This window comes from Somniosus microcephalus, chromosome 9 (genome assembly GCF_052327205.1).
Source record: "Somniosus microcephalus isolate GS21.2 chromosome 9, FLI_Smic_1.0, whole genome shotgun sequence".
NCBI classification, from domain to species: domain Eukaryota; kingdom Metazoa; phylum Chordata; class Chondrichthyes; order Squaliformes; family Somniosidae; genus Somniosus; species Somniosus microcephalus.
In genome coordinates, this window is record NC_140995.1 from 201,858,043 (window position 1) to 201,883,466 (window position 25,424).

General features: G+C 46.0%; 1 protein-coding gene across 5 annotated transcripts in view; it reads left to right on the forward strand.

The window, feature by feature from the left end:
- The window catches only part of sobpa (sine oculis binding protein homolog (Drosophila) a), a 416,341-nt gene that overhangs the window by 235,873 nt on the left and 155,044 nt on the right, over positions 1–25,424 (forward strand). For all 5 annotated transcript variants that reach the window (XM_085997757.1, XM_085997759.1, XM_085997760.1 and 2 more), the window contains exon 4: positions 19,351–19,502. In XM_085997757.1, the coding sequence (XP_085853883.1) occupies positions 19,351–19,502 (152 nt within the window). The remainder of the gene's footprint in view (positions 1–19,350; positions 19,503–25,424) is intronic.

Sequence of the window (25,424 nt, forward strand, 5' to 3'; positions counted from 1 at the left end):
CCAATCACCTCCAGGGGCGATAGAAGCCAAGTTTGCAGTCGGAGGCGATAATTAGCGCCAGGCGCTAAACTTTGCGCCCGGCCGATAATTGCGCCCCAAACGGGGCGATACCGAATTTCTCCCCCTTTGTGTCCTCCTCACAGCTTATGTTCCCACCTAGCTTTGTATCATCAGCAAACTTGGATACATTGCACTCAGTCCCTTCATCTAAGTCATTAATATAGATTGTAAATAGCTGAGGCCCAAGCACTGGTCCTTGCGGCACCCCACTAGTTATAGCCTGCCAATCTGAAAATGACCCGTTTATCCCAACTCTCTGCTTTCTGTCCATTGACCAATCCTTTATCCATGCTAATACCTTACCTCCAATCCCATGAGCCCTTATCTTGTGTAATAACCTTTTATGTGGCACCATATCGCATGCCTTTTCGAAATCCAAATATACGACATCCACTGGTTCCCCTTTATCCTGCTAGTTACATCCTCAAAAAACTGATAAATTTGTCAAACACGATTTCCCTTTCATAAAACCATGCTGACTCTGCCTAATCATATTATGATTTTCTAAGTGCCCTGTTCCCACTTCCTAAATAATGGATTCCAGCATTTTCCTGATGACTAATGTCAGGCTAACTGGCCTGTAGTTCCCTGTTTTCTCTCTCCCTCCTTTCTTGAATAGCAGGGTTACATTTGCTATCTTCCAATCCATTGGTACGTTTCCAGAATCTAGGGAATTTTGGAAGATCACAACCAATGCATCCACTATCTCTGCAGCCAACTCTTTTAGAACCCGAGGATGTAGGCCGTCAGGTCCAGGGGATTTGTTGGCTTTTAGTCCCATTAGTTTCCCAAGTACTTTTTCTCTACTGATATGAATTACTTTAAGTTCCTCACTTTCATTAGCCCCTTGGTTCCCCACTATTTTTGATATATATTTTGTGTCTTCTACTCGGAAGACAGATCCAAAATATTTATTTAAGGTTACTACCACTTCCTTGTTTCCCAATATAGGCTCTCCTGTCTCGGACTCTAAGTTGCCAACGCTTGCTTTTGCTACTCCCTTCCCTTTTACATACTTGTAGAAGCTCTTACACTCTGTTCTAATATTTCTTGCTAATTTACTCTCATATTCCACTTTCTCCCTTTTTTATCAATTTTTTGGTCATCCTTTGCTGCTTTCTACTGCTCTCCCAATCATCAGGCTTACTACTATTCTTCGCAACATTATAAGCCTCTTTTAATCTAATACTATCCTTAACTTCCTTAGTTAGCCATGGTTGGATCATTTTTCCCATGAATTTTTTATTTCTTAATGGAATGTATATTCGTTGAGAATATTGGAATATTTCTTTAAATGTTTTCCACTGCTTATCTACCGTCATACCTTTTAACCTAGTTTCCCAATTTCTACCTTAGCCAACTCGCCCCTCATACTTACGTAATTGGCTTTATTTAAGTTTAAGGGCTCGATTTTGTCATTGGGGCGGGCTGGGGGCGTGTCAGCCGCTTTTCGTGTTAGCCACCCGACTCCAATTTGATGTGGGAAAAATATGCGATTTTCACCTAATTGGGCAATTGATTTCCAGCATGTGGGAACCCCTGGCCCACTTAGTCTTTCCATCCTGAAAGTCGCCTCTGATGACATCATCAGTGCTGCTGGATTTAAGGCCTGCAAGCAGCCTTGCTCCTTCTGCAGACTGCAAACCTTATGCCTTTTGCTGTGATAGATTCCTCCAGCCAGTATGTCCAGCTGTAGGCCAAAGTCGGCGCCAAGGTTCGATGACGCCACCGTGCACGCTCTGGTGGAGGGAGCAAGAGGAAAGAAGGAGGTGCTCTTCCCTTCCTCAGGGAGGAAGAAGCCTCCCCAGCAGACTAAAGCTGTGTGGATGCAAGTGGCCCAGGAGGTTAACTCTTTGTCTATGTGCCGCAGAACCTGACAGGATCATTTTTCCCATGAATTTTTTATTTCTTAATGGAATGTATATTCGTTGAGAATATTGGAATATTTCTTTAAATGTTTTCCACTGCTTATCTACCATCATACGGTAAGAGGTTTCATGACCTTCTGCGCACTGGAAAAGTGAGTATGACTTTCTCATCACCCTCAATCTGATCCCCATTGCGTCTCCTCACCAGCACTCAGCTTTGACATCCTCATCCTCCACATCCCACTTGACACTGACATCCCTGCACCCTTACCCATTCCCTCTCTCTCTATGGTCACATTCACCTAACTATTCGACTATACAGCCCTCACACTCCCTATCGCTGTGATGCTATGAAAACAACTTACAACACACATGGAGGGCCCTTGGTCTTGCCACCTCACTCCATCTTTGTCTCCTTCTAACCATCAATGATATGGATTCTCTACACTCACTCCTTCATTCTCACTCAAACTCCACTTGTCTCCCTCATTGCAGGAAAAGAGAGCTCACAATAAGAGGGAAAGAGCGAGGACAGGAGGAGGGCCACCCTCAGTAGCCCAGCTCACCCCCTGGGAGGAGGCGGCCCTGGAGATTGTTGGAGTGGAGGAGGATGCGCAAGTGGGGGAGGGACAGACGGGTGCATCACAGCAAGCTGGTGACAGAATAGTTTACCATCTCTCTCATTGACATTGCATGAGTCACTGATAATGATTCTGATGCTCTAACAGATTGACTTTTGATCATCTGCACTATTCAATGTGCATGTAACCTTGGCCTCACATCTCTGACTCTTTCCTTTACTCCCCCACAGAAGCATCGAAAGCCCCCATCCCCACTATCCAGGAGGAACAGCCTGAGCCTCCAGACTCCTCGGGAAGCTGCAACCTCTGAGGGCGCAGTGTCAGCAGAATTCAGCGCATCCAGCACCAGCGCAGACACTCGCACCTCGGTGGTACCTTCGCGAGATAGTGCAGTGTTGTCACCTGGTGTATCACAGCTCACAAGTGAGCATCAGCAGATGGTGGAGACAGGGACAGCAGTGGAGAGTCCTAGTCGGAGGACGCAGGACTGTGCCAGCTCGGCTCAGCTGCATGTCGACCCTCTGCCTCCAGGTCCATCCAGAAGAAGAGCGGTTCTGGAACTCTAGGAAGAGGTGCAGGAGTCTCTGGCAGGTTTTGTCTCCAGGGTCACTGCGAGTGTGGAGCGAATGGAGGAGTCCATCGCTAACATGAGCAGAGCCTTTGTGGAGGCGTTGGCGCATGAACGCATCACCATGGAAAGGATGACAACCTCCATGGAAAGGATGGCTACCTCCATGGTAAGGCTGGCTACCGTAGAGGAGAGGATGGCTACGGTAGAGGAGAGGATGGCTATGTCCATGGAGGAGCTTAGTCGCCAGGGTATGGAAAACATGGTATTTGTTCAGAATAGACTGACATCTCTTGAGGAGAGGTGGTCAGCTCTTGAGCAAACAAACCAGACCTTCAGGCAAGTCCTCGGGAGTAGGACTTCCAGTACAGTAACGGGTCCTCATGGCCCCCCTGAATTGCAGCAAGGTGCTGTCGAGCCACTTGCTAGCTCTGAAGTGGGGCTGACCCATGGGAGGGATGTTGGTGGCATACAACAAGGAAGTGGGGGCTCTTCTCCAAGCACTCACACGACCATGCCACTGCAGAGCCCTCGGTCAGAGTCCCCACCCAACTGAGATTGTCGTCTCAACCCCTGCACAGCCGCAGGAGCAGCAGACTGTTGCCGAGCCCTCACAGGTTCGCAACCCCAGAGGATGCCCACCAAAGGTGTCGAGACAGGAGCAGCAAGAAAGTGAGCAAGGGGCCTCCACATCTGCTGAAGCCACAGGGGAAGCACCACGTAGGAGCACACGTAAGAGGAAGATAATGGACAAGTAGTCACAAGGGTAGTCACTTGGTGAAATGTTATGTTCAATGTTGAAAAGCCATCAGTTGGTTATTGTCATTAAAAATTCTGATGTCAACAGTTGCAGTTGTGGCGTGTGTCATATCGCTAATGGGGCTTCCACATTGAGGGCTTAGGATGACTTGCAGTTGTCAGTATGGTGGTCAGAGTGGTAGGAAACGCAGGTTCTTAGCCATTGTCGATGCTCTGGTAAGAAGCTGCGAGGCAAAAGTGCTTGATTGGGTAGGCTAAGCAAATCTGGCCAAGATGAATGCGTGCCTTGCCAATGGCAATAGATTGGGAGAAGGGGAAGTGCAACGAAACCTGGGTGTCCTTGTGCACCAGTCGCTGAAGGTAAGCATGCAGGTGCAGCAGGCGGTTAAGAAGGCAAATGGTACGTTGGCCATTGTAGCGAGAGGGTTTGAGTACAGGAACAAGGATGTCTTGCTGCAGTTGCACAGGGCCTTGGTGAGACCACATCTTGAGTATATTGTGCAGTTTTGGTTGCCTTATCTGAGGAAGGATGTTCTTGCCATGGAAGGAGTTCAGCGAAGATTCACCAGGCTGATACCTGGGATGGCAGGAATGACATATGAGGAGAGATTGGGTTGATTGGGCTTATACTCGCTGGAGTTTAGAAGAATGAGAGGGGATCTCATTGAAACGTATAAAATTCTGACAGGACTGGACAGACTAGATGCAGGAAGGATGTTCCCGATGGTCAGGGAGTCCAGAACCAGGGGTCACAGTCTAAGGATAAGGGGTAAGCAAGCCATTTAGGACAGAAATGAGGAGGAATTTCTTCACCCAGAGAGTGGTGAACCTGTGGAATTCTCTACCACAGAAAGCAGTAGAGGCCAATTCATTAAATATATTCAAGAAGGAGTTGGATATATTTCTTAAGGCTAAAGGGATCAAGGGATATGGGGAGAAAGCAGGGACAGGGTACTGAATTTGGATGATCAGCCATGATCGCATTGAATGGTGGAGCAGGCTCGAGGGGCCGAATGGCCTACTCCTGCTCCTATCTTCTATGTTTCTATCCCGGCCAGCAATGTGCTCGCATGCTGCTGGCGCTGGTTGATCCGCCTCTGCAAGCTGGTCGTTGTCGCTCTCCTCCTCCTCATCATCTGAGGAGGCTATGTGATGAGCCACTTGTTCGTTAGGCATCTGCAAGCCACGATGCTGTGCCATGTTGTGAAGTGCACAGCAAACCACGACGATTCTGGAGACCCTGGCTGCTGAGTACTGCAGGGCTCCACCTGATCTATCCAGGCATCTGAAGCGCATCTTCAGCAAGCCGATGGTTTGCTCGATTATGGATCTGGTGGAAATGTGGCTCGAGTTGTAGCGCTCCTCAGCTTCGTTGGATGGGCTCCTCAATGGCGTCATTAGCCACGTCTTCAGGGGATAGCCCTTGTCTCCAAGTAACCATCCGTTAAGTTGGTCTGGCCGACTGAAGAGCGGAGGCACACTAGACTGGCGCAGGATGAAGGAGTCATGGCAACTGCCAGGGTACTTGGCACAAACATGCAAAATGTCCTTCTTGTGGTCACACACCAGCTGTACGTTGAGGAAGTGGCAGCCCTTGCGGTTGACAAAAATACCTGGATTGTGATGGGGTGCCTTAAGGGCCACATGTGTGCAGTCAACGACGCCCTGCACCCTTGGAAAACCTGCCAGATTGTCAAACCCAACCGAACGCGCAGTTACACTGGCTTGATCCTTGGAGAAATGGATGTGATTGTGTGCGATGGCAAAGAGGGCATCGGTTACCTGCGTGATGCAAGTGTGTGCGGCTGCCTGGGAGACGCCGCTGATGTCTGCTGCTGATCCCTGGAATGAGCCTGAAGCAAAAAAGTTGATTGCGGTGGTGACTTTGACGGCCACTGAGTAGGGGTGTCCACCTGCTCCTCTGGGCTCCAGGTCTTGCTGCAGCATTGCACAGATGTCACCCACTACCTCTCGCGAAAGTCTGAGCCTCCTTTGGCACTGCTGCTCAGTCATGTTGAGGTAGTTGATCCTCTGTCTGTAGACCCTGCGCCGATGGGCTTCCATGCGCTGGCGCCTTCTGGCCTGTGCAGCTTCAGGTGGGTGAGCAGCAGCTTGGAGCTCCTGCAGTTGGTGCTGCTGTCGTTCAGGGTTCTGCTGCTGCCACAGCTGGTCTTCATCCGAATCTGATGTCCAGGAGGAAAGGAAATAAATGGTTCCCATTCTTCTGGTATATACCTCAGTTGAGGAAGTGCTCATTCAAGATGGGGAGAGGGGTTTCCCAGGAGGTCACACTGGAGATGGGTGTCAGGCTCCAAACTTCCACAACAATAAGTAGGCCTGTTATAAGTTCCCCTAGACCTGAGACAACAAAGTTCTGCCATCTGCAAATGATGATTGGTGAAAACTCCTTTTTAATGGTGGAGCTGTAGCTGTTAGTAAGCAATCCACTTGTACTGCCACCAGGTTTCTCTGGCGTGTTTCAGAGGAGGCGTGCAGCACGTGGGAAAACTGTTAAAATTAGAAAGGCCTCTCAAAATGGGATTATAGAGGCACTTAACTGGTTGGTTGTTAAGGGCCTTAAGGGCCTATCCCAAGGCGGGATGGAGACTGGGTCAGAAAACTAACGTGGGAAAATTGCTTGGAGGTGGGATCGGGCCCGCCCGCCAGTTTTTGCGATTTTTAACACCTCACACGCCTCCAATCCCGTCTCCTCGGGCCTGGCAAAAATCGAGCCCGAAGACTCTAGTTTCGGACTTAGAATTTCACATTACATTTGAGAGTGACATTCTTATCATATTATGATCACTCTTCCCTAGAGGCTCTTTTACTATGAGATTACTAATTAACCGTCTCATTACACAAAACTAGATCTAAAAGAACCTCTTCCCTGGTTAGTTCCATGATGTATTGTTCTAGGAAACTGTCTCAAATGCCTCTATGATCCTGTCCGCCAGACTGCCCTTGCCAATTTGATTTGCCCAATCTATATGAAGATTAGAGTCCCCCATGATTATTGCATTACCTTTGTTACAAGCTCCTATTATTTCTCAATTAATACTCTGTCCTACGGTATAGCTACTGTTAGGGGGCCTATAAACTACTCCAAGCATTGTTTTCTGCCCCTTGTTATTTCTTATCTCCACCCATACTGATTCTACTTCCTGATCTTCTTAGCCAAGATCTTTTCTTGCTACTGTCCTTAAGTCATCCTTAATTATCAGGGCTACCCCACCTCCTGTTCTAGCCTGCCTGTCTTTTTGAAATGTCAAGTACCCTGGAATATTTAATTCACAACCTTGGTCACCTTACAACCATGTCTCTGTAATGGCTATTATTTCAAAGCCATTTATCTCTATTTGTGCCACTAATTCATCGATCTTGTTATGAATGTTTCATGCATTCAGATAAAGGGCCTTTAATTTTAACTTTTTACCAGGATTCCCTGCTTTGACCTTATTTGCTGATGCACTATTACCTTTAAACTCTCTGTCCCTTCCTGTCCCACACTGCTTATTTTTATCCAATTCACTGCACTGCTCTATTTCCTTGACTTTTCGCTTTAGATTTCTAAATTTCCCCTCATCTCCGCCCACCCCCCCCCCCCCCGCCCACCTTTTTAGTTTGAAGCCCTATCTACAGCCATAGTCATTTGATTCGCCAGGACACTGGTCCCAGCCCAGTTTAAGTGGAGCCTGTCCCAATGGAACCACTGGTGAGAGTGCAACCACTGAGCCAAAGTTGACAGCTTAGCTCTTTCAGAAAGCTGGCAAAAACATGATGGGCAGAATGGCCTCCTTCTATGCTGTAAAATTCTATGATTCTTAATTCCTCAGTATCTATCTGAAAGAATATGTTGTAGGAATTAACGAATTCCAACGAATAACGGAGATCGACACGAGAGAACAACTAAACAGGTCTTTACTCAACGGAGATGCCAAAAGGACTGCCTGGGCAGCCCCGTGGTTTGCGACGTGACGTCATCGCGTTTGCCCGTGTTTTCCCGCGCTACGGGGCAGCACGGTGGCATAGTGGTTAGCACTGTTGCCTCACAGCGCCAGGGACCCAGGTTCGAATCCGGCCTCGGGTGACTGTCTGTGTGGAGTTTGCACATTCTCCCCGTGTTTGCGTGGGTTTTCTCCGGGTGCTCCGGTTTCCTCCCACAGTCCAAAGATGTGCGGGTTAGGATGATTGGCTATGATAAATTGACCCTTAGTGTTTGGGGGATTAAATACGTGGGGTTACAGGGATAGGGTGGGATATGTGTCAGTGCAGGCTCGATGGGCCGAAATGGCCTCTATCTGCACTGTGGGGTTTCTGTGATTCTGTGATTCCGTTAAAGGGGCCACGCCCCGTACATGCAAACTCTATATACAAAACACAGTAATGCCTAACACAATGGTACAGGTTTAGGCTGGTGTTAGAACATCGTTAAAGAGAATTATATACAGTTAGCCAGAGTCATTCAGTGGTTCTGCCACAATTTTACCAGCATTAAAATAACTTCAATTTGGTTGCCTCATGTAGACCTGCCATTTCAGATCTCCATTTCCTCTTCAGTGGCTTTGCCAATATCAGGTATAAGGAGGGGCTGCCCATTACCTAGAGTAGTTCTGTTCACTGTAATGGAAGCCTGGCTCTTTACAATGATCTGGGAGTTCATTCAGAGCCTCCCAACCGTAGAAAGCCCTCTACTGGCTGAACCTGCAGCTGTACCCAGCTGGCAATGTTTTATTCTGAGGCTCTGAGGCTATTGATTTGCTCCCAGACTGATCCCAAGTGCCAGTTCCCATCGCAATGAATGAAGCTGCTGTGGGACACAGGCAATTCCCTCTCCAGTAACTGATATCACTGGAGGGAAGGAAACCTGAAAGAGGGTTCGATGTGACGACAAAATCAGAGTTATTTCAGTATGAATAAAATGTTCTACCTTTTTGTTTACATATAGACACTAGAAAAACACCATGAATGGAAAGCATTCCCCATGGACTTGTCTTTCGCTTTACGCTTCACACTTGTGAATTATGGTAGTATTCAAACTCCTTTAGGGGTGCTGTTGTCTTGTACCTCGCCAACCATTATTAAGCTCTATATAATGATTCGTCTTTCTAACGCTGTGAATCAAATTGAAGAATCCTTTACCCACCCCTCCCCGCCCACTTCTCTTCATTGTACTATCTTGCAACGCACTGTAGGACAGAAAAATATTTCTACCTTTCTGAGTATTTTGTTTCTGTTCATCTCATTTTTTCCAAAGCTGCTTATTATAAGTAATAAACAGGCAGACACAGTAGTTTAAAGTAAACACAGAAAATGCTGAAACTGCACAGAAGGCCCCATAGCATTTAAAAAGGGAAAATAAAGTTTAATGTTTCAGGTATAAGAAATAACTTGCATTTATATAGCGCCTTCATGACCTCAGGATGTCCCAAAGCGCTTTACAGCCAATGAAGTACTTTTGAAGTGTAGTCACTGTTGTAATGTAGGAAACGCAGCAGCCAATTTCCACACAACATGGTCCCATAAACAGCAATGTGATAATGACCAGGTGCTCTGTTTTAGTGATGTTGATTGAGGGATAAATATTGGTCAGGACACCGGGGAGAACTCCCCTGCTCCTATTCAAATACTGCCATGGGATCTTTTACGTCCACGATGGGGGCCTCGGTTTAACGCCTCATCTGGAAGACGCCACCTCCGACAGTGCAGCACTCCCTCGGCACCGCACTGGAGTGTCAGCCTGGATTTTATGCTCAAGTCTCGTGAACCCACAACCTTCTGACTCAGAGACGAGAGTGCTACCCACTGAGCCAGCAGCAGCAAAGGGCCTACACCCAGAATGTAAACCTGACTTTTCTCTTTTCAGGCACTGATGCGTTTCCAGCATTTTCTATTTTTATTTCTGATTTCTAGCATTCCAGTTTTTTTTCTTTTTCAGGATGAGCTGTGCTGTTCATTTAGTATTGGGGGAGTGTCAAAGATCTTGGCTGATGCAACGTTTTGTTTGTTTACTACACCCAGAGGTGGTAGATAAAGAAATCTAGCAATAGAATTGGAAAAACAGTAAGGATTAATGGAATTTATAGGACCATTTCGTTTAGCTAAAAACTGTATCCACTAGGCCTGTGGTCTGTGGAGTGGTGAGGGAATATATTTGTTCGACAGTACTTCTACTGTGGCCGAGTCCATGCTGCTTAATTGTAACCACCTGGGTAAGGCAAATGAATTGCTGTTAAGCAGCTGTTTGACTAAAAGAAGGGATTGTTTTCTGAATGGAGCTATTTTACATACATCGGGCTCACCCATTACCTACATGATTGCACTTCACTCGTGTGCTTTGCTGATTAGCCGTGTCTTCTTACAGTAGGTGGGAATTATGAGAAATGGGAGCAATTACATTCTTTAGCCAAAGTATTTTAATGGGAATTATAACAATGGATTTGGGATAAAATGTTTTATTTGCCTCCAGCTTTTCCCAACAAGTATTTTTTAAAAGATTCTTAATTTGCACAAATAGCAGTTTAATTTTGTGTGTGCGTGTTTGTGTTAATGTGTCTGTGTGGCTGTGTCTGTGTGTGTCTGTCTGTCTGGTCTGTCTGTCTGTGTGTGTGTGTCTGTGTGTGTGTCTGTCTGTCTCTGTGTGTGTGTGTGCTTGTCTGTGTGTGTGTGTGTGTGTGTGTGTGTGTGTGTGTGTCTGTCTGTCTGTGTGTGTGCTTGTCTGTGTGTGTGTGTGTCTGTGTGCTTGTCTGTGTCTGTGTGTGTCAGTGTGTGTATCTGTGTGCGTGTGCGCGCGCGTGTGTGTCTGGTAGCTTTTGTATATACAGAATGGCGGAGGCTGCAGTCTGACTAACTTGGCGTGCAAGGAAGCTGCTGAACAGACATCTACCAAAATGCTGAGTGTCAGCAGCAAGGTTGGAGATGAAAAGGTGCATGTGATTGTGGTCAGCTGCCAAGGTTTCATTACAGGTTCAGTAAGGAGGATGCTTGGGGGTTTAGGATTACAGGGTGGAATTCAGCAATGGTTAGCTATGGCATTGGTTAATAGGTTAGAATAGCCAAAAAAGATGGTATTACTGTAATCTGGATAGTTAGCAAAGTCACATGGAGCACTGTAAGCAACAGATCAGAAACGGGGCAGAATCAGTTGTCGGCGCTCTGCCCTGGACGGAGAATGGCCTCTCAACCATTCTTCTATGCCAGTGTTCTAGGGGAGCAGTGGTGGCTGTATTTACTAGTTTGGACAGTTGATGTACTCACAGTCACCGGCGGCAATTTCCAGAGCCAGACTGAATGGATGGGATCGGCACTTTTACACTTAAAAATCACAGCTGACAGCAAGCTCGCATCTCTTGCCACCGGCTGTAGACAGAAATATAAACAGGGCATACTCCGAGTGCAGCCGCTAAACAACTTAAAAGTTTTAGGATCAAGGGATCGGCCTAGTAGCAGTGTTGGCACTCAGGCCTAACTACCCGATTTTTGCCATGCACATAAAATGTGGAGCTGTGGCCCACAAGTGCACAGGTGGGGAAATCACAGATCGCGCTTTATTGACCGGCATATTTTATAAGCTGCTCTTGCATTGCATAACTGGGTTTGGGAAAGCAACACCCAGCAGCCGTCTTCCCCACTTTCACATTTCCACCCAGGTGCCAGGCAGAGGCAGTTGCTCTTCAGATCCTTGGAAAAAGTGAGTCTCACTGGGACATTCCGCCCTCAAATGCAAATGATGTCATATTCGTCCCACAGTAAATTCCCCGAGTTTCTTGGTGCTCTTCCTGCACTACTTGTTTTGGATGAGCCATTAAACTGTCTGCCCTCTCAGGTAGATGTAAAAGATCCCACAGCACTATTCAAAGAAGAGCAGGGGCGTTCTCCCCGACGTCCTGCCCAATATTTATCCCTCAACCAGCATCACTGAAACAGATTATAAGGTCATTATCTCATTGCTGTTTGTGGGACCTTGCTGTGCGCAAATTGGCTGCCTCTGTTTTAGTGATGTTGGTTGAGGGATAAATACTGGCCAGGATACCAGTGAGAATTCCCCTGCTTTTCTTTGAAATAGTGCCATGAGATCTTTTACTTCCACCTGAGAGAGCAGGCGGGGCCTCGGTTTAACATCTCATCCGAAAGACGGCATCTCCCTCTGTACTGCACTGGAGTGTCAGCCTAGATTTTGTGCTCAAGCCTCTGGAGGTGGACTTGAACCCACAACCTTCTGACTGAGAGGTGAGAGTGCTACCGACTGAGCCACTGGCTGTCACTAATGCAAGTGAATGCATGATACCCCGGCAGCAGATACAATGGGCTGGATTTTGTCAATGGGGAGCTTTTGGAGGCGGGACTCCCACTTTTTGGGTTGTAGTCCCGCCTCCATCGACTTGTGGCCAACCCACGCTATTTTCCCTTGATTGACCTTGTTAAGCCCGCCCAGTGGGCTCAGCAGGCCAATTAAGGGACACCTGGTTACTGGTGACGTCAGCGATTGATATTTCATCTGTCAAGAGCTTTTGACAGATGAAAAATCAGCGTTTGACGGCTCTGTGAAGCTTCAAACACGGACAATCTGTCTTCTAACTTGAGTCCTTCTACTCAGACTCAGTTAGTGAGCTCTACAGACCAGAAAGCAGAGGCTGCAGCTTTTGACAGTTCAGCGGCCATTCTGCTTTCTGTGCCGGTGAGCTGAGGGACTCCCGAGAACTGAAGGAAGGAAGCCTGCAGGAGAAAGTAAAGGTAAGTAAAACTTATTAAAACACTTTACACTCACCTCACACACTTACCTCTGCACACATGCACCCATCACTCACCTGCACAACGGACATCTTGACCCCTCCAACCCCTGCAGACCGACGGTCCGCCTCGCTAACTTGGCGTGATTCGGAGCCATCGGGAAGCCCACACTTCAGGGCTAAAAATAGGGATTAGGCAAAAAACTGCAGTTAATTGGCACGAATCCCCTTCCTGCCTTGGGGAGGTGGCTCCCAGCACAGGTCGGTTACCCGCCTCCTGGGACATTGGCACGGAGGCGGGTTGGGGGTGCGATGGGTTCCTGCTCCCCGATTCTGCAATTTTCCCACCACTCCTGCCTCCAAACCCACCTCCTCGGGGCTTGGAAAATCGAGCCCAATTACTTTATTTTAGGTCAGTCCACTTTGACACTACTATTTCAGGGAGAAGGCGGACTGGATGGATGGTTGCCAGGGGGACTGGGGTTGCCACTTAGTGCACTGGCTTTAACACCTGTCAGGAATCCTCAAATAGAGGCTGGAAAGAAACACAATGAGGCTAATGCCTCGACCCCAAGTTCTGGTGGAACGTCCAGTTGGCATGTTGAAACAGAGATTGCACTTGCTGGACAGATCAGGTGGGATACTGCTCTGCAGCACTCGGGAGGTGTCCAGAATAATCCGTGTCTGCTGTATTCTGCATAATTGTGCCTTAGTGAGTAGCAAAACCCTTAGTCAGAAGACAAAAGGTTGGCCTGCAGCCTTGGCTGAGGCGGACAAGGCAGCTAAGTTTGATGTGTGACCAGAAAGACTAAAGCGTTGATTATTGGGTGACAGGACTTTCATTTAAATGCTGCACACATGGCCTGGGATTAACAGTGCTGAGGTCCCCTCTGTAATATTCTGGCCCCATTAACAACATGCTCTACTTTTACTACCATCCCTGCCTGTCTCTGACCACCTGTCATATTTCTAAGTCCATTTTCAAATAAATCTACACAGTAACCTAAAGAAGAATTTATTTCTACTACTCAGATACCATGGCCTCCAATATTAATCCCCCGCCCCCACGACAAGTGGGAGAGGGTCGGGGGGCAACGCTCCCACTGTGCAGGCATTTGGAGGTCCCGTGCAGGCCAGTCACAGGCTTTTATATGGAAGAAACCGCGCGTGTGTGAAAATTTGAATGGGTTGCACAGCCAGTTAAAGGAACCGTGCACGAAAAAAAAATCAGAGGGAACATTGGTCAGGGGTTAAAGAGTTAAATACGGGGAGCGCGACCCCAAAGCTCTCGCTGCCATTTTTACAGCGGCGGATATTGGGGCATCTGAGTGTCCTGCCGTGTAGCGGTGGAACATTCAATTAACATATAATCGGGCTCCCACAGTGTAATTGGGAGCCTGATTAAAAATTTGCTGTTGCTGCACGGGTTTCCCAGGGGTCGGGTAACTAGGCCGTGAAAGGGAGACGGGAGCTGCCGGCTCCACAAGGTAAGTGCCTGCTTCAGCAGCAGTACCCTCCCAGCCCTTCAACGAAGCCTTCAACCTCCCCCAGCCCCAATCGCAGGCCTCTCCCCCTTCCCAATCACAGGCTTTTTGGACGGACAAATTACGGACATGTACATAGATCCCTGAAGGCAGCGGGACAGGTAGATAAGGTGGTTAAAAAGGCATATGGGATACTTGCCTTCATTAGCTGAGGCATAGAATATAAGAGCAGGGAGGTTATGATGGAGCTGTACAAAACGCTGGTGAGGCCACAGCTGGAGTACTGTGTGCAGTTCTGGTCACCTCACTATAGGAAGGATGTGATTGCTTTGGAGAGGGTGCAGAGAAGATTCACCAGGATGTTACCTGGGATGGAGCGCCTCAGCTATGAAGAAAGACTAAACAGGCTGGGGTTGTTTTCCTTGGAGCAAAGAAGGCTGAGGGGGGACCTGATTGAGGTGTACAAAATGATGAGGGGCATAGATAGGGTAGACAAAGAGGAACTTTTCCCCTTAGTAGGGGGGTCAATAACAAGGGGGCATAGATTCAGGGTAAGGGGCAGGAGATTTAGAGGGGATTTGAGGAGGAACTTTTTCACCCAGAGGGTGGTTGGAATGTGGAACTCAATGCCTAAAAGGGTGGTAGAGGCAGGAACCCTCACAACATTCAAGAAGCATTTGGATGAGCACTTGAAATGCCATTGCATACAAGGCTATGGACCAAATGCTGGAAAATGGGATTAGACTGGACAGGGATGGATGGGCGGCGCAGACACGATGGGCCGAAGGGCCTCTTTCTGTGCTGTAAAACTCTATGACTCTATGACTCTATGGCTTCTCCCCCCTCCCGATCGCAGGCTTTTCCCCCTTCCCAATCGTGGGCCTCCCCCCCCGCCCCTCTCCTGATCGTGGTCCTCGTGCCCCCTCCCCCCCCTTCTGTAGTGTCCGAGTATCAATAATACACGGACTGCAGGAGAACAATAATAACAGGTATTTACTGAACAGAGGGTAAGTTAAAACTGAAAGTACAGAAGCCTGCTATGGCTTTATATACAGGTGTGGTCACTGCCGGTACTACAGCATAAAGTCAGTTCTCTCTTAAAGGTACATACACAACACCTTCCAATTGTGGGCCTCTTCCCCAGTTCCGATCGCAAGCCTTCCCTCTCTCTGCCCGTGATCACGGGCCTCTCCCACCTCCCAATCACAGGCCTCTTTCCCCTCCCCTCCCGATCGAGGGCCTCTCCCCACCTCCAATCGAGGGCCTCTTTCTCCCCTCCCCAATCGTGGGCCTCTCCCCCCTTCCCAATCGTGGGCCTCTCCCCATTCCCGATCGAGGGCCTCTTTACCCCCTCCCCGATCGTGGGCCTCTCCCCACTCCCGATCGAGGGCCTCTTTCCCCCCTTCCCGATCGAGGGCCTCTCCCCCCTTCCCGATCGAGGGCCTCTCCCCCCTTCCCGATCGTGGGCCTCTCCCCCCTTCCCGATCGTGGGCCTCTCCCCACTCCCGATCGAGGGCCTCTTTCCCCACTCCCGACGAGGGCCTCTTTCCCCACTCCCGATCAAGGGCCTCTTTCCCCACTCCCGATCGAGGGCCTCTTTCCCCACTCCTGAGCGAGGGCTTCTCCCCACTCCCGACTGCGAGGGACCATCCCCAGGGGCTGTAATCTCCTGCCGCTGGTATTCCTCCCGCCTGTTGGCCAGGCTGTCCTTTTGGCCAGCTGCTGGGCAGGAAACAGAGCTAAAAATTGTTAATGAGGGCCTGCCATTCTCTGCGGCCTCGGCCTTGCCGGGTTCTTTGGCTGTTTTCGGCCTCACCCGCACCCTCCCCTCCCCGCCTCGCCGTAAATACCAGGGTCCATATCTCTGCTTTAGTGTCTGGTTCCCTTGGTGAGAGTGTAGAGTGATGGCCGCTTGTTACTCCTCAGTGCTGAGAGCAGTGGATAATTTGAATGCAAGCAGATTATTTACATTGTGAGAGTGGAGAACTAGCAACATGTGTATAAAAATTAACAAGCCTCAAACAAGATTAGAAATGAAACTAAGTTCTTTATTCTCAAATTCCAGCACACATGTGGAATTGCATCCAAGCAGAAACAATTAATGTTAATTTGATTAAGAACGGAACCAGTATCTGTTCAAAGATGGAATTGAGTGTGATGAAGGCGAGAGTGCTAATCCTATACTCCATGGGGTAGAATGGCTTATGTGTTGCTGGGGCCGTGGACACATCACCTGTGCAATGTGTGTTAGCAAGTTTCATTGACATTCTGGACTTTTGTTTAATTACAATTGAGTGTGGGCAGAAAGTTCATGGAGTTTTACCTTGCCATTTATCTGGGTCTGGTTACCTCCTTTCGGAGATTAAGTTGGCTGGATGGAGTCCCCAATGTGGCTAATTTTTTGTATGATTGTGGAGGAAAGGGACTTGATGTGTCCAACTGCATTACTCATTCACATTCTCATGCTTTTATGTGTGCTTGTCTATGTAAACGTCTGTGTATACTTTTTTCTGTGTGTGTCTTTGTACACCTGTGCGTGTTTCTATATTTTGCTTGTCTGTGTACATTGCTATGTTTTCATGGGTTTGCATGTCTTTGCATCTCTATGCTTGAGTGTGTGTGTGCCTGTTGGTAGGCTTGTCTGTGTATGTTCGCTTGTGTATGTGCTTGTATACATTTGCTTGGCTAAGTGTACTTGTGTGCAGGTGTTTGTGTATGTAAGCTTGTCTGCATACATTTGCCTGTACACACATATATTTTCATTTCTAGTTTTATGCCTCATCATCAGTGCTGCTCAGTATCTGCACGTCACCAGTTAACTTCCTTAAATCGCCCTTCAGAGGAGGGCCCTTGCCCCTCGCACCCGCCCCCCCCCCCTTTAATAGGAGGCACTCCTTCCAGCAGCTTAGGCAGGTATCGGCCAAGCTCACCCACTGAGAATATTCACAGTGGAGCACCAGAATTTAGGCATTTGCTTTCTGATTTAGAGTCTGCTGCTAGATTGTCAGTCAATCAAATCAACTTCTGCTGTCTTCTGCAGCCTCTAACCAAGTTTAGGAAGATAAACCGACCGTGTGAAGTTTTGAACATCGTGTCACATCATCAGAAAACGTACTAAAGCTGATTCTGGTATCTGGTGCTCCCAGCAGGTGCATCTCAACAAATGATGGGCGTGCAGCTCACTATTTTATGACAATTAAAATTAATGGACTGAAAAATGCCTGGCCCTGGCAATCTCCTGAAATACGTTACCAGCAAGTGCTGCTCCCCGCTGGGTACACCTGATTGCAAAATCCCCCTTACTGAATTTAGATCTTGTGCAGCAGCTTCATTTGGCTGCAACTCTATTGACTGAATCACTAACCTTTCCAATAAAGACTGGTGCATTGATTACCCACACGGAGGAAATAGGATGGAAAGGGAATGGTGAGAGTGCGCAGTGTTGGATGGAGACTTGTGATGTGCCAACAGCCATGTGTTTCAGATTCAAACACAGAACAATATACTTTCATCTTTAACAACCCACACAGAACCCATGCCCTTATGTTTTAATCTTGTGGGTGAGAGAGTGGATGAAGTTGGCTTGATATGGGTACGACATTATAAAAATATTTTATTGCGAATATGTAGTCAAAATAATTTATCGACTGCTATCCCGCATTGATCATTAACGAAATTTGTTGTTAGGGATGTGAATTAGTTAGTGGGTTCACTGTTTGATGTGACACTTTGTCCCCTGTAGTGAATTAAAAATGTGAGCGCTGAATGCTCACCTTCACGTGATACGCCAGTCTTTATTATTGGTCAGTATAAACAATGGTTTCTTATACCTTGCATTCAGGAAAACCTTTTCATATCCAGATCTTGGTGGGGAAGGTGGGAAAGAGAAACATACATCCTTTACCAGTAGCTTCCTGCAATACAGCAAATAGCCGGTTTCATGGTTTGATCATACCGATTGTCTGCTATTAATTCTCTCACTCTCCCAACCCCTCCCACGCGGGATGTGACCTTTCTACCAATAGTTGTTAATAGGTCAAGTCTGACACCTTACTCTCTGGAAGAAAAAAAGGGTTGGGAGTGGGCGGGAGGAAGTGTCTAGTCATGATGCTCCGGCCATCATGATGTGGGGCAGGCTTGATGGACCAGCTGGTCTTTTCCTGCCTGTCAATTTTGTATGTTCGTATAGTGCTTCACAAATAACTCACTATCGCATTTGATGAAATTACATGCTGCAATATTATATAGAAAGAAGGAGAGAACTTGTATTTCTATAGCGCCTTTCTCGACTTCAGGACGCCCCAAAGTGCTTTACAGCCAATGAATTATGTTTGAAGCGTAGTCACTGTTATAATGTACGAAACGCAGCAGCCAATTTGCGCACAGCCAGGTCCCACAAACCGCAATAAGAAAATGACTAGATGATCTATTTTAGTGTTGTTGGCTGAGGATAAATGTTGGCCAGGACACCAGGAGAAACTCGCCTGCTCTTCTTCGAATAGTGCCTTGGGATCCTTTACGTCCACCTGAGAGGGCTGACAGGGCTTCGGTTTAACGTTTCATCCAAAAGATGGCACCTCCGACAGTGCAATGCTCCCTTAGTAATGAATATCTAAGTGAAGCCTAGATTAGGTGCTAAAGTGTGTAAATGTGTTTTGTTGGAAATTCCTCCATCTGCTATTTTACCCCAAACCCACTTAAAATAAATGGATCAATGCCTTTGGTAAAATAATGGTCGACGGAATTTCAGATGAATGCATTGAAAAATTTGTATGTTAATGTTGCTCAGCCTGACTTCACCCAATTGAATTTTTAACTAGGATAATTTGTCAGCATATAGTTGATTCAAAGTGCAGTATTACATTTCATCCTATGGGAATATTATATACAGGAATTATGTGGTCATTAATTTTCCCCTCACTGTAGATTTAAGAAGCCTATGTACAGCCAATCAGAGGATTGTGCTATTATGCTTTAAGATGAAATTTGTGAATGTTGATTGGGTGGGACATGTTATGAAATTCTGCTTCTCCCCATCCTCACTGGAATGTGTTTGGGACGTTGAATTAGAGCCAAACAACTCGGTTCTTCTCTAAATTCCAGAATAACTGGGCCCTAAAATTTGAATGGGAACTCATTGCCTACATCAAAATGGCTATTAAAAAATATATTTACTGATTCTGTATGGGTGCAATGTGCTCCTATAGCAATAGAGCCAATTGCATTGGCCTAGTCTTGAGTCACATAGAAAATACCAGTGATGCTTTTTCTCATGAGATTTTGCATGCTTTTTTTGTGTTTCAGATGATGAAATGATAAATGTGCAGATAGTTTGTGCTTGGTGCCAGAAGCTGGGAATTAAGCGTTATTCCCTCAGCATGGGAAGTGAGGTGAAAAGTTTCTGCAGTGAAAAGTGCTTTGCAGCTTGCAGACGGGCTTATTTCAAGCGTAATAAGGTAAGAGACCACAAATCGGAGCAGAGAAATTCTAGCAACAATCGGCGTTCACTTCACGGTTCTCAATCAGCCCATGGCTCATCAGTACAGATCTTTTGTTAATAAGAGGGATGGAAAATGCATCCATCGTGACCATAATTAACGCTTTGAGGACTGCAACAGTAATTCTGCACTAGATTTTAAAATTTTATATATTTTGTTTTGATTTCCACTTTTTTGCTGTTTCTTTCCCCCCTCCCCGCCTCCCCCTTGCCACCAAGCACTCTGCTCCAGTCTTGAAAGGTTTGAATGGTGCGAGCTGGTTTGGAAAGGCTAAGGTGGACAGTGTCAACTTTTACCCCTCCTCTTCGTTCGCAAATACCGTGCTCCTCCCATCTAGTAAAGCTTGGCTCGAGGAGGGAGAAAAAGCTGCCTGGCTGTGGGGACGGCGAGCCCTGGGATCTCAAAGCCACGGTCTTCCACTCGGCCGGCAGGCAAGCGCCAGAGTAGCTGAGCTAGCAAGCTTGTCCAGTGCTTCACTTCTTCAGTTCAACGAGTGCTGCGAATTAAGGAATTTTCCATGGTTCCCTACACTGCTGTAATTTTGCTCTATGTAGGATTGGAATTTGACAGATAATCATGCTTGCAGATATTTACAACAAAGAAATCTTGGACTTTTTTTGGGGGGGAAGCTGTAAAGGATACTCAATGCTCAAAGGAATTAAATGTCGATTCATGAATTCACACTTCAGAGTCTGATGAGCACCAGAGCATCAATCTTGTGTTCATCATCGTCGGGGTCTGTCCAAACTACCCTGCTTACCGAGCTGCTAGCTTCAAGGAATGAAAGGATCCGTCATGGTTCTAGAAAAGTCTGTGAGGAAATAATGAGGTGTTTCTTGATGTCATCTTCGTGTGAGATTTAATTTGTAAATAGAGGGGAAAATGAGCAGTTTATTTGAAAAGGTTGATGTACAGTGGAGGCAATGCTTTAAGTAGGTTATTGATTTTAGGTTTTTATTTGGCTCATGAGGATTTCCAGAAAGCAATACTGTGCATTATCCTCACAGTAAATGTGACATTACTGCAATCCCACAAACGGTAATAAGTATAAATTAGTTAGAAATTCTCACAAGTTAATCCTGATTTCTCCGCTCCCTCACTATCGTTTGGGGAAATAGTGACGGTTAAAAGAGGTTAAGTTGACTTCTCCAAGACCATCAACGAGCCTCGGTTTGGTACAGTCACCAAACTGGCAGACCCAAGATGCCAGTAATGCAGAAACAAAGCTGAACACAATCAGGATTTTGTTTTTAAGCATCAGATTGCTCTGGTAGTGAACTACATCTGTTAAACTTTATGCTCCAAATGTTGATTTAGGTGGGAATGCAGCTTCAAGGTTTGTTGTGGCTGTAGATGATGGAAAAGTGTTCAGACACTCTTGTGTATCAACAAGAAAAGAGGAGGGCTTTTTAACAGTCTGCTGGCTCAGCCAACACCTTGCTGAAGGGTATTTGTCTTGATTTGTGATAGTGCTATAACCGTGGTTCTTTGCCCACAGACATATTTTTCAGTGCCTGTAATGGAGGTGTGAATCTTTTGGTCTGGGGCTTGTTGACAGTTTGCTGCTGAATTGGAAAATATAATCTGCTATTTTCCTTTAAAATGATGACACAATGTTATCATGTAAATGTTTTTTCTTCTTCAGTGCATGCGGCCTATATTCTGCTATTTTCATGGTTTGTGTATTGTTTCAAAGAATGTGGAAGTTGTCATTGTGAAAAGTGTGAGGCGGCCTGTTCTAGTTTTAGCTACTGAGAATTCTTCTTGTGGTGAGCTGATCCTGTTGCTGAATGGGAGCGATCAGTGAAGTAGAGTACAGTGCTTCTTAAGGGTGTTGTAAGTAGTGACACAGTTGGCACACATCTGTTTATTTCTTCTCATTAGTGTATCACAGCACTTAGCGCAATCTGACTACGTGACAGAAAAAACGTTTATTTCTCTGAAATGCAAAAGAAAGTAATTCAGCATTTATTGGGTTAAATCATTCCATAATGATTTAGCAAATAACATCCGACTGACTTGGGGGTAAATTAGGACCACATCCGAACAGCTAAATGACTGTTCCACAACTCCAATAGGTTGTGGAAACCGGACTCGACGACGCTCAGCTTTGGCATACTTCTATTGAGCCGCCCAACCCTGTTTACGCTGGATTTTTTAAGATTCCAATTTGCAGTCTTCTTTGTTTTGTTTTTTTGAAACATTGATTGATTACATATTTTAAAAAGATATTTACCACAGTAGGCACTAGGGAAGATCTGGTGTATCACTCCTCTCGGCACTGTGCAAAGCTCTTGTCTGATTCCTGTATGTTTAAACTGAGTGACGATATTCACATTCTAACAGAGGAGCCAATGTCTGAGAGCAGGCCAGGCTGTGTGGGCCGTGCTGCAGGAGCTGCTGCTCGTGTGCATAGCATCCATAGCAATGACGTACTTTTTTTTTTCAAACGACATGCATACCAGTGTTTCTGCTTTCCCCATTGCTGTAAACACTGCTGTTAATTCGACAAGATGTGAGCTTTCATTGGGCTGATTGTTTGAATTGAGGGCTAGCAGGAAAGGGCAGGGGCAATGAGACTATTTTGGATAGCTCTTTCAGAGAGCTGGCCCAGGCTCGACGGGCTGAATGGCCTCCTTTGCTGTATCATAGAAACATAGAAAAATAGGAGCAGGAGTAGTCCATTCGGCCCTTCAAGCCTGCTCCGCCATTCAATATGATCATGGCTGATCCTCTATTTCAATACCATATTCCCGCTCTCTCCCCATACCCCTTGATGCCTTTTGTGTCTAGAAATCTATCTATCGTTCTATGAGTTCAGGTGTTAAGCCCCCACTGAAGATCAGATTAGAAATGTCATTTTTCTCTGTTCTCAGGTTTTCTTTCTGGGCTTACATTAAGTAAAGCATGTTGAACCTGGTGTCAAGAAGCAATTAACATTAAACGTAGGAACATCAGTCTGCATCTTCTACAACTATTTTAGAATGCAGTAAAATGCCCCAACGCAGGTTCTTACATCCTGCAAACCATGGGACTGAGATGAATAGATTTTAACAGCTGGTCAGCATGCAACTCCTGGGTACTTGCAGCACATTGGATGTTATGGCAGTAATAACACCATCAGGTACATCAATTAGTGCAGAAGGGAATTAGATAGGTGGTTGAAAAGGGAAATCAGCTAAAGGGTGCGGAGAAATAGCAGGAAAGTGGGATTAGACTGGGTGCATGGGTCAAATAACTTTCTATGATTCTTTGCATCATCACAACCTCTGATTCTGTGTTTGCTTACACCTCTTCACCTCCTCCCTCCCCCCTATGCAGATACAAGTAAAACAGCCTCACTATAAATAATGCAGCTTTTTTTTAATATACAGTTCTGAAACAATACTAGAAGTGGATTTTTGTGCCTTTGAATGTCCCCACTGGTAATATTAGCCAGGGACCATTGATGTCAGTGGGAAGTAAGAGGATAAATAAAAAGAAAGAGAAAAGCATCTGTGAATGGTTTGTTTTCACTCTGAGTTGTAACTCTCAATCTTGTTTAAATGGAGAATAATCAAAACATTCTTCTCCAAGTCCATGTAAGCATCAACACTGAACGTAGTTGTGCCATTTAAAAAACAAAGCCCGGGATCAAGTTACCGAGAATATTGAAGCTGTTGAATTTGTGTTGACTGATGCGATTTTTGTGGTCAATCTGTTTAATGCTGATATTGGCAGAAAATAAAATGAGATTAAGTGGCCTTTAGCCCCCCCGGAGGATGATTGGTTGATGTTTTTGTTAAAAGAAAATAAGATTTTGACGACTCCCCTTGTAGCCGGTGTCTTAAGCTTTCTCACTTTGCCGTTCTGTAGGTAACCATTAGTGACGGGGACAGGTGCGGCCTGGGTGCTGCTGCTTTGAGCACAGCTGTTGTGATGCTGGGATTGTATGTGCAGCCTCCGAGCTGCATTTAACACAATTGCCCATTAGTGTTAAGGAAGCAGTTACCACAGAAACCCAGCAGAGGCCAATTAGTCACATGATTTTAATTAATTAAAATAACTCTAGCATCTGCTATCTTGTCTTATTTTTTTGAACAAAAATAAATCCCCACTAGCCTGGAATGCACTGCCATTTAATTCTTATGGAAATGCTGGGCCAGGTTCTGGTTTCGAGCGAGCGAGCGAGAGGGATCATTGCTGGCCTCTCTCCCCCGTGCTATTTTTTCCCCATCACTCAGCAGGCTCGGCTTCTCTCGCTCTCTCCGCCACAGCTATAGTCCGTTTGCTTATTTGTTCTTGAGAACAGTATCTTCCCGGCAGGCCAAGGTTTCAGGTTCTTTCTCATTCAAGGCCTAGTGGACATTCTCTATCCACAGCCTACCGTCTAAAATCAGCAACTCTTCATCTTCTGCCCACGCACGCAGAATACACGTGGGCCCCACCAAGGGAATTTTAACCAATGTCCCACTTACTACTAGATGGATAGTCTCAGGCTGCTCTTATCAAGCTAGCTATGGAGAGGCAGTGATCTTACAACTGGACTTGGATGTTTTGTCAGCTAAAATATAAATGATTCAGAAATTATGGAAAAGGCAAACATATCAGCCAATGCTTACATCTGCACCTCACTAAATCTGTCAGTGAAGTATTCACACCACTTTTTCAGCTGATTGAACTGTCTATTGGAATTCAATTCAATAGACAGGAGTTATATGAATTTACCGGTTGGTGCATTGATTGAAGATGAAAGTCAAACCGTAATATGAGCCTTGCTTTTGGGCACACGTGGGCACAAGTGTGTATTTCACACAGACACTTCTACTGTTGGTGGCAAATAAACAAACTACAGCAAATGGAATGAAGACTGAACCCTACCTGACCCCACACCATGTCAGTTTTCAGTCGCCTGTCTTCGATAACTTTTCCAACACAAACCACGGGCTAAGATGTCCTCTGTGCACGAGGGGTAGCAAAAATCCGAAACCTGTTCAAGTACACAGAGGAAATATCCCCCACCCCGCCCCCCGTACCCCAGCCCGTATTATTCATTGGCCGAGACAGCTTGGATTTTTTTTTTAAACGCTGAAATCATAATTGCTTAACTTTTTCCAATCAGTTGCTTGATCTTCCCATGATTTTCAAGTTTGTGTGTGTGTTTTTTTTTTAATGTCATTGCAATCAAAGAAGCTGACTGCCTTGTGACAGAAAGCAGCCTGCAACTACAGAACTTTAAACTATGTCCCTTTGAAAAGACTTTTAAAGAATTGAAAAAGAAATGAGACGAGACTATTTCACAACTTTCAGGACGGTTTTAAAAAACCGTAATGAATCAACCCAGCAAATTCCTTACAGCTTCAGTATTCAGTTCCTCCTATAGCCTGCAGTTTAATGCAGTTCCTACATTTTTGTGCTTTTTGAGTCGGAGAGCTATCTGCTGTCTTAGTCCCCAAAGGGTTAACAATGCATGATAAACCCATTTTTGTCCCTGATGTTTTGCTACATTAGAGTGAGCAAGGTTTAAGTACAATATAACCCATATAATGAAGGAAGAGTTAAGGTATCGTGTTCCCAGTTTAATCTTCCATATGGATTAGTGTGGTGTCTTTTAATTGGATATTGACTGCTCGGCGCTGAGATGCAAATAACATGAGCTGTCAGAAGAGGTTTTAGTCCAAAGTAATGTTGATATGGAGAGTCCATAAAACCAATGAATGGGAAAGCCTCAGCCACCTACTCAAATAGTTGTGCAATTCGACTGGAGTCGGTCGATGTTACCACCCACATGTTCCAAATAACAAATAGTTTCCTTGGAAATGGGTCTTCTGCTGAAAGCTTAAATCTGTGAATAGCTTTTTTTTAAATCAAAACTTTATAAACAAAATATACAATGGGGTG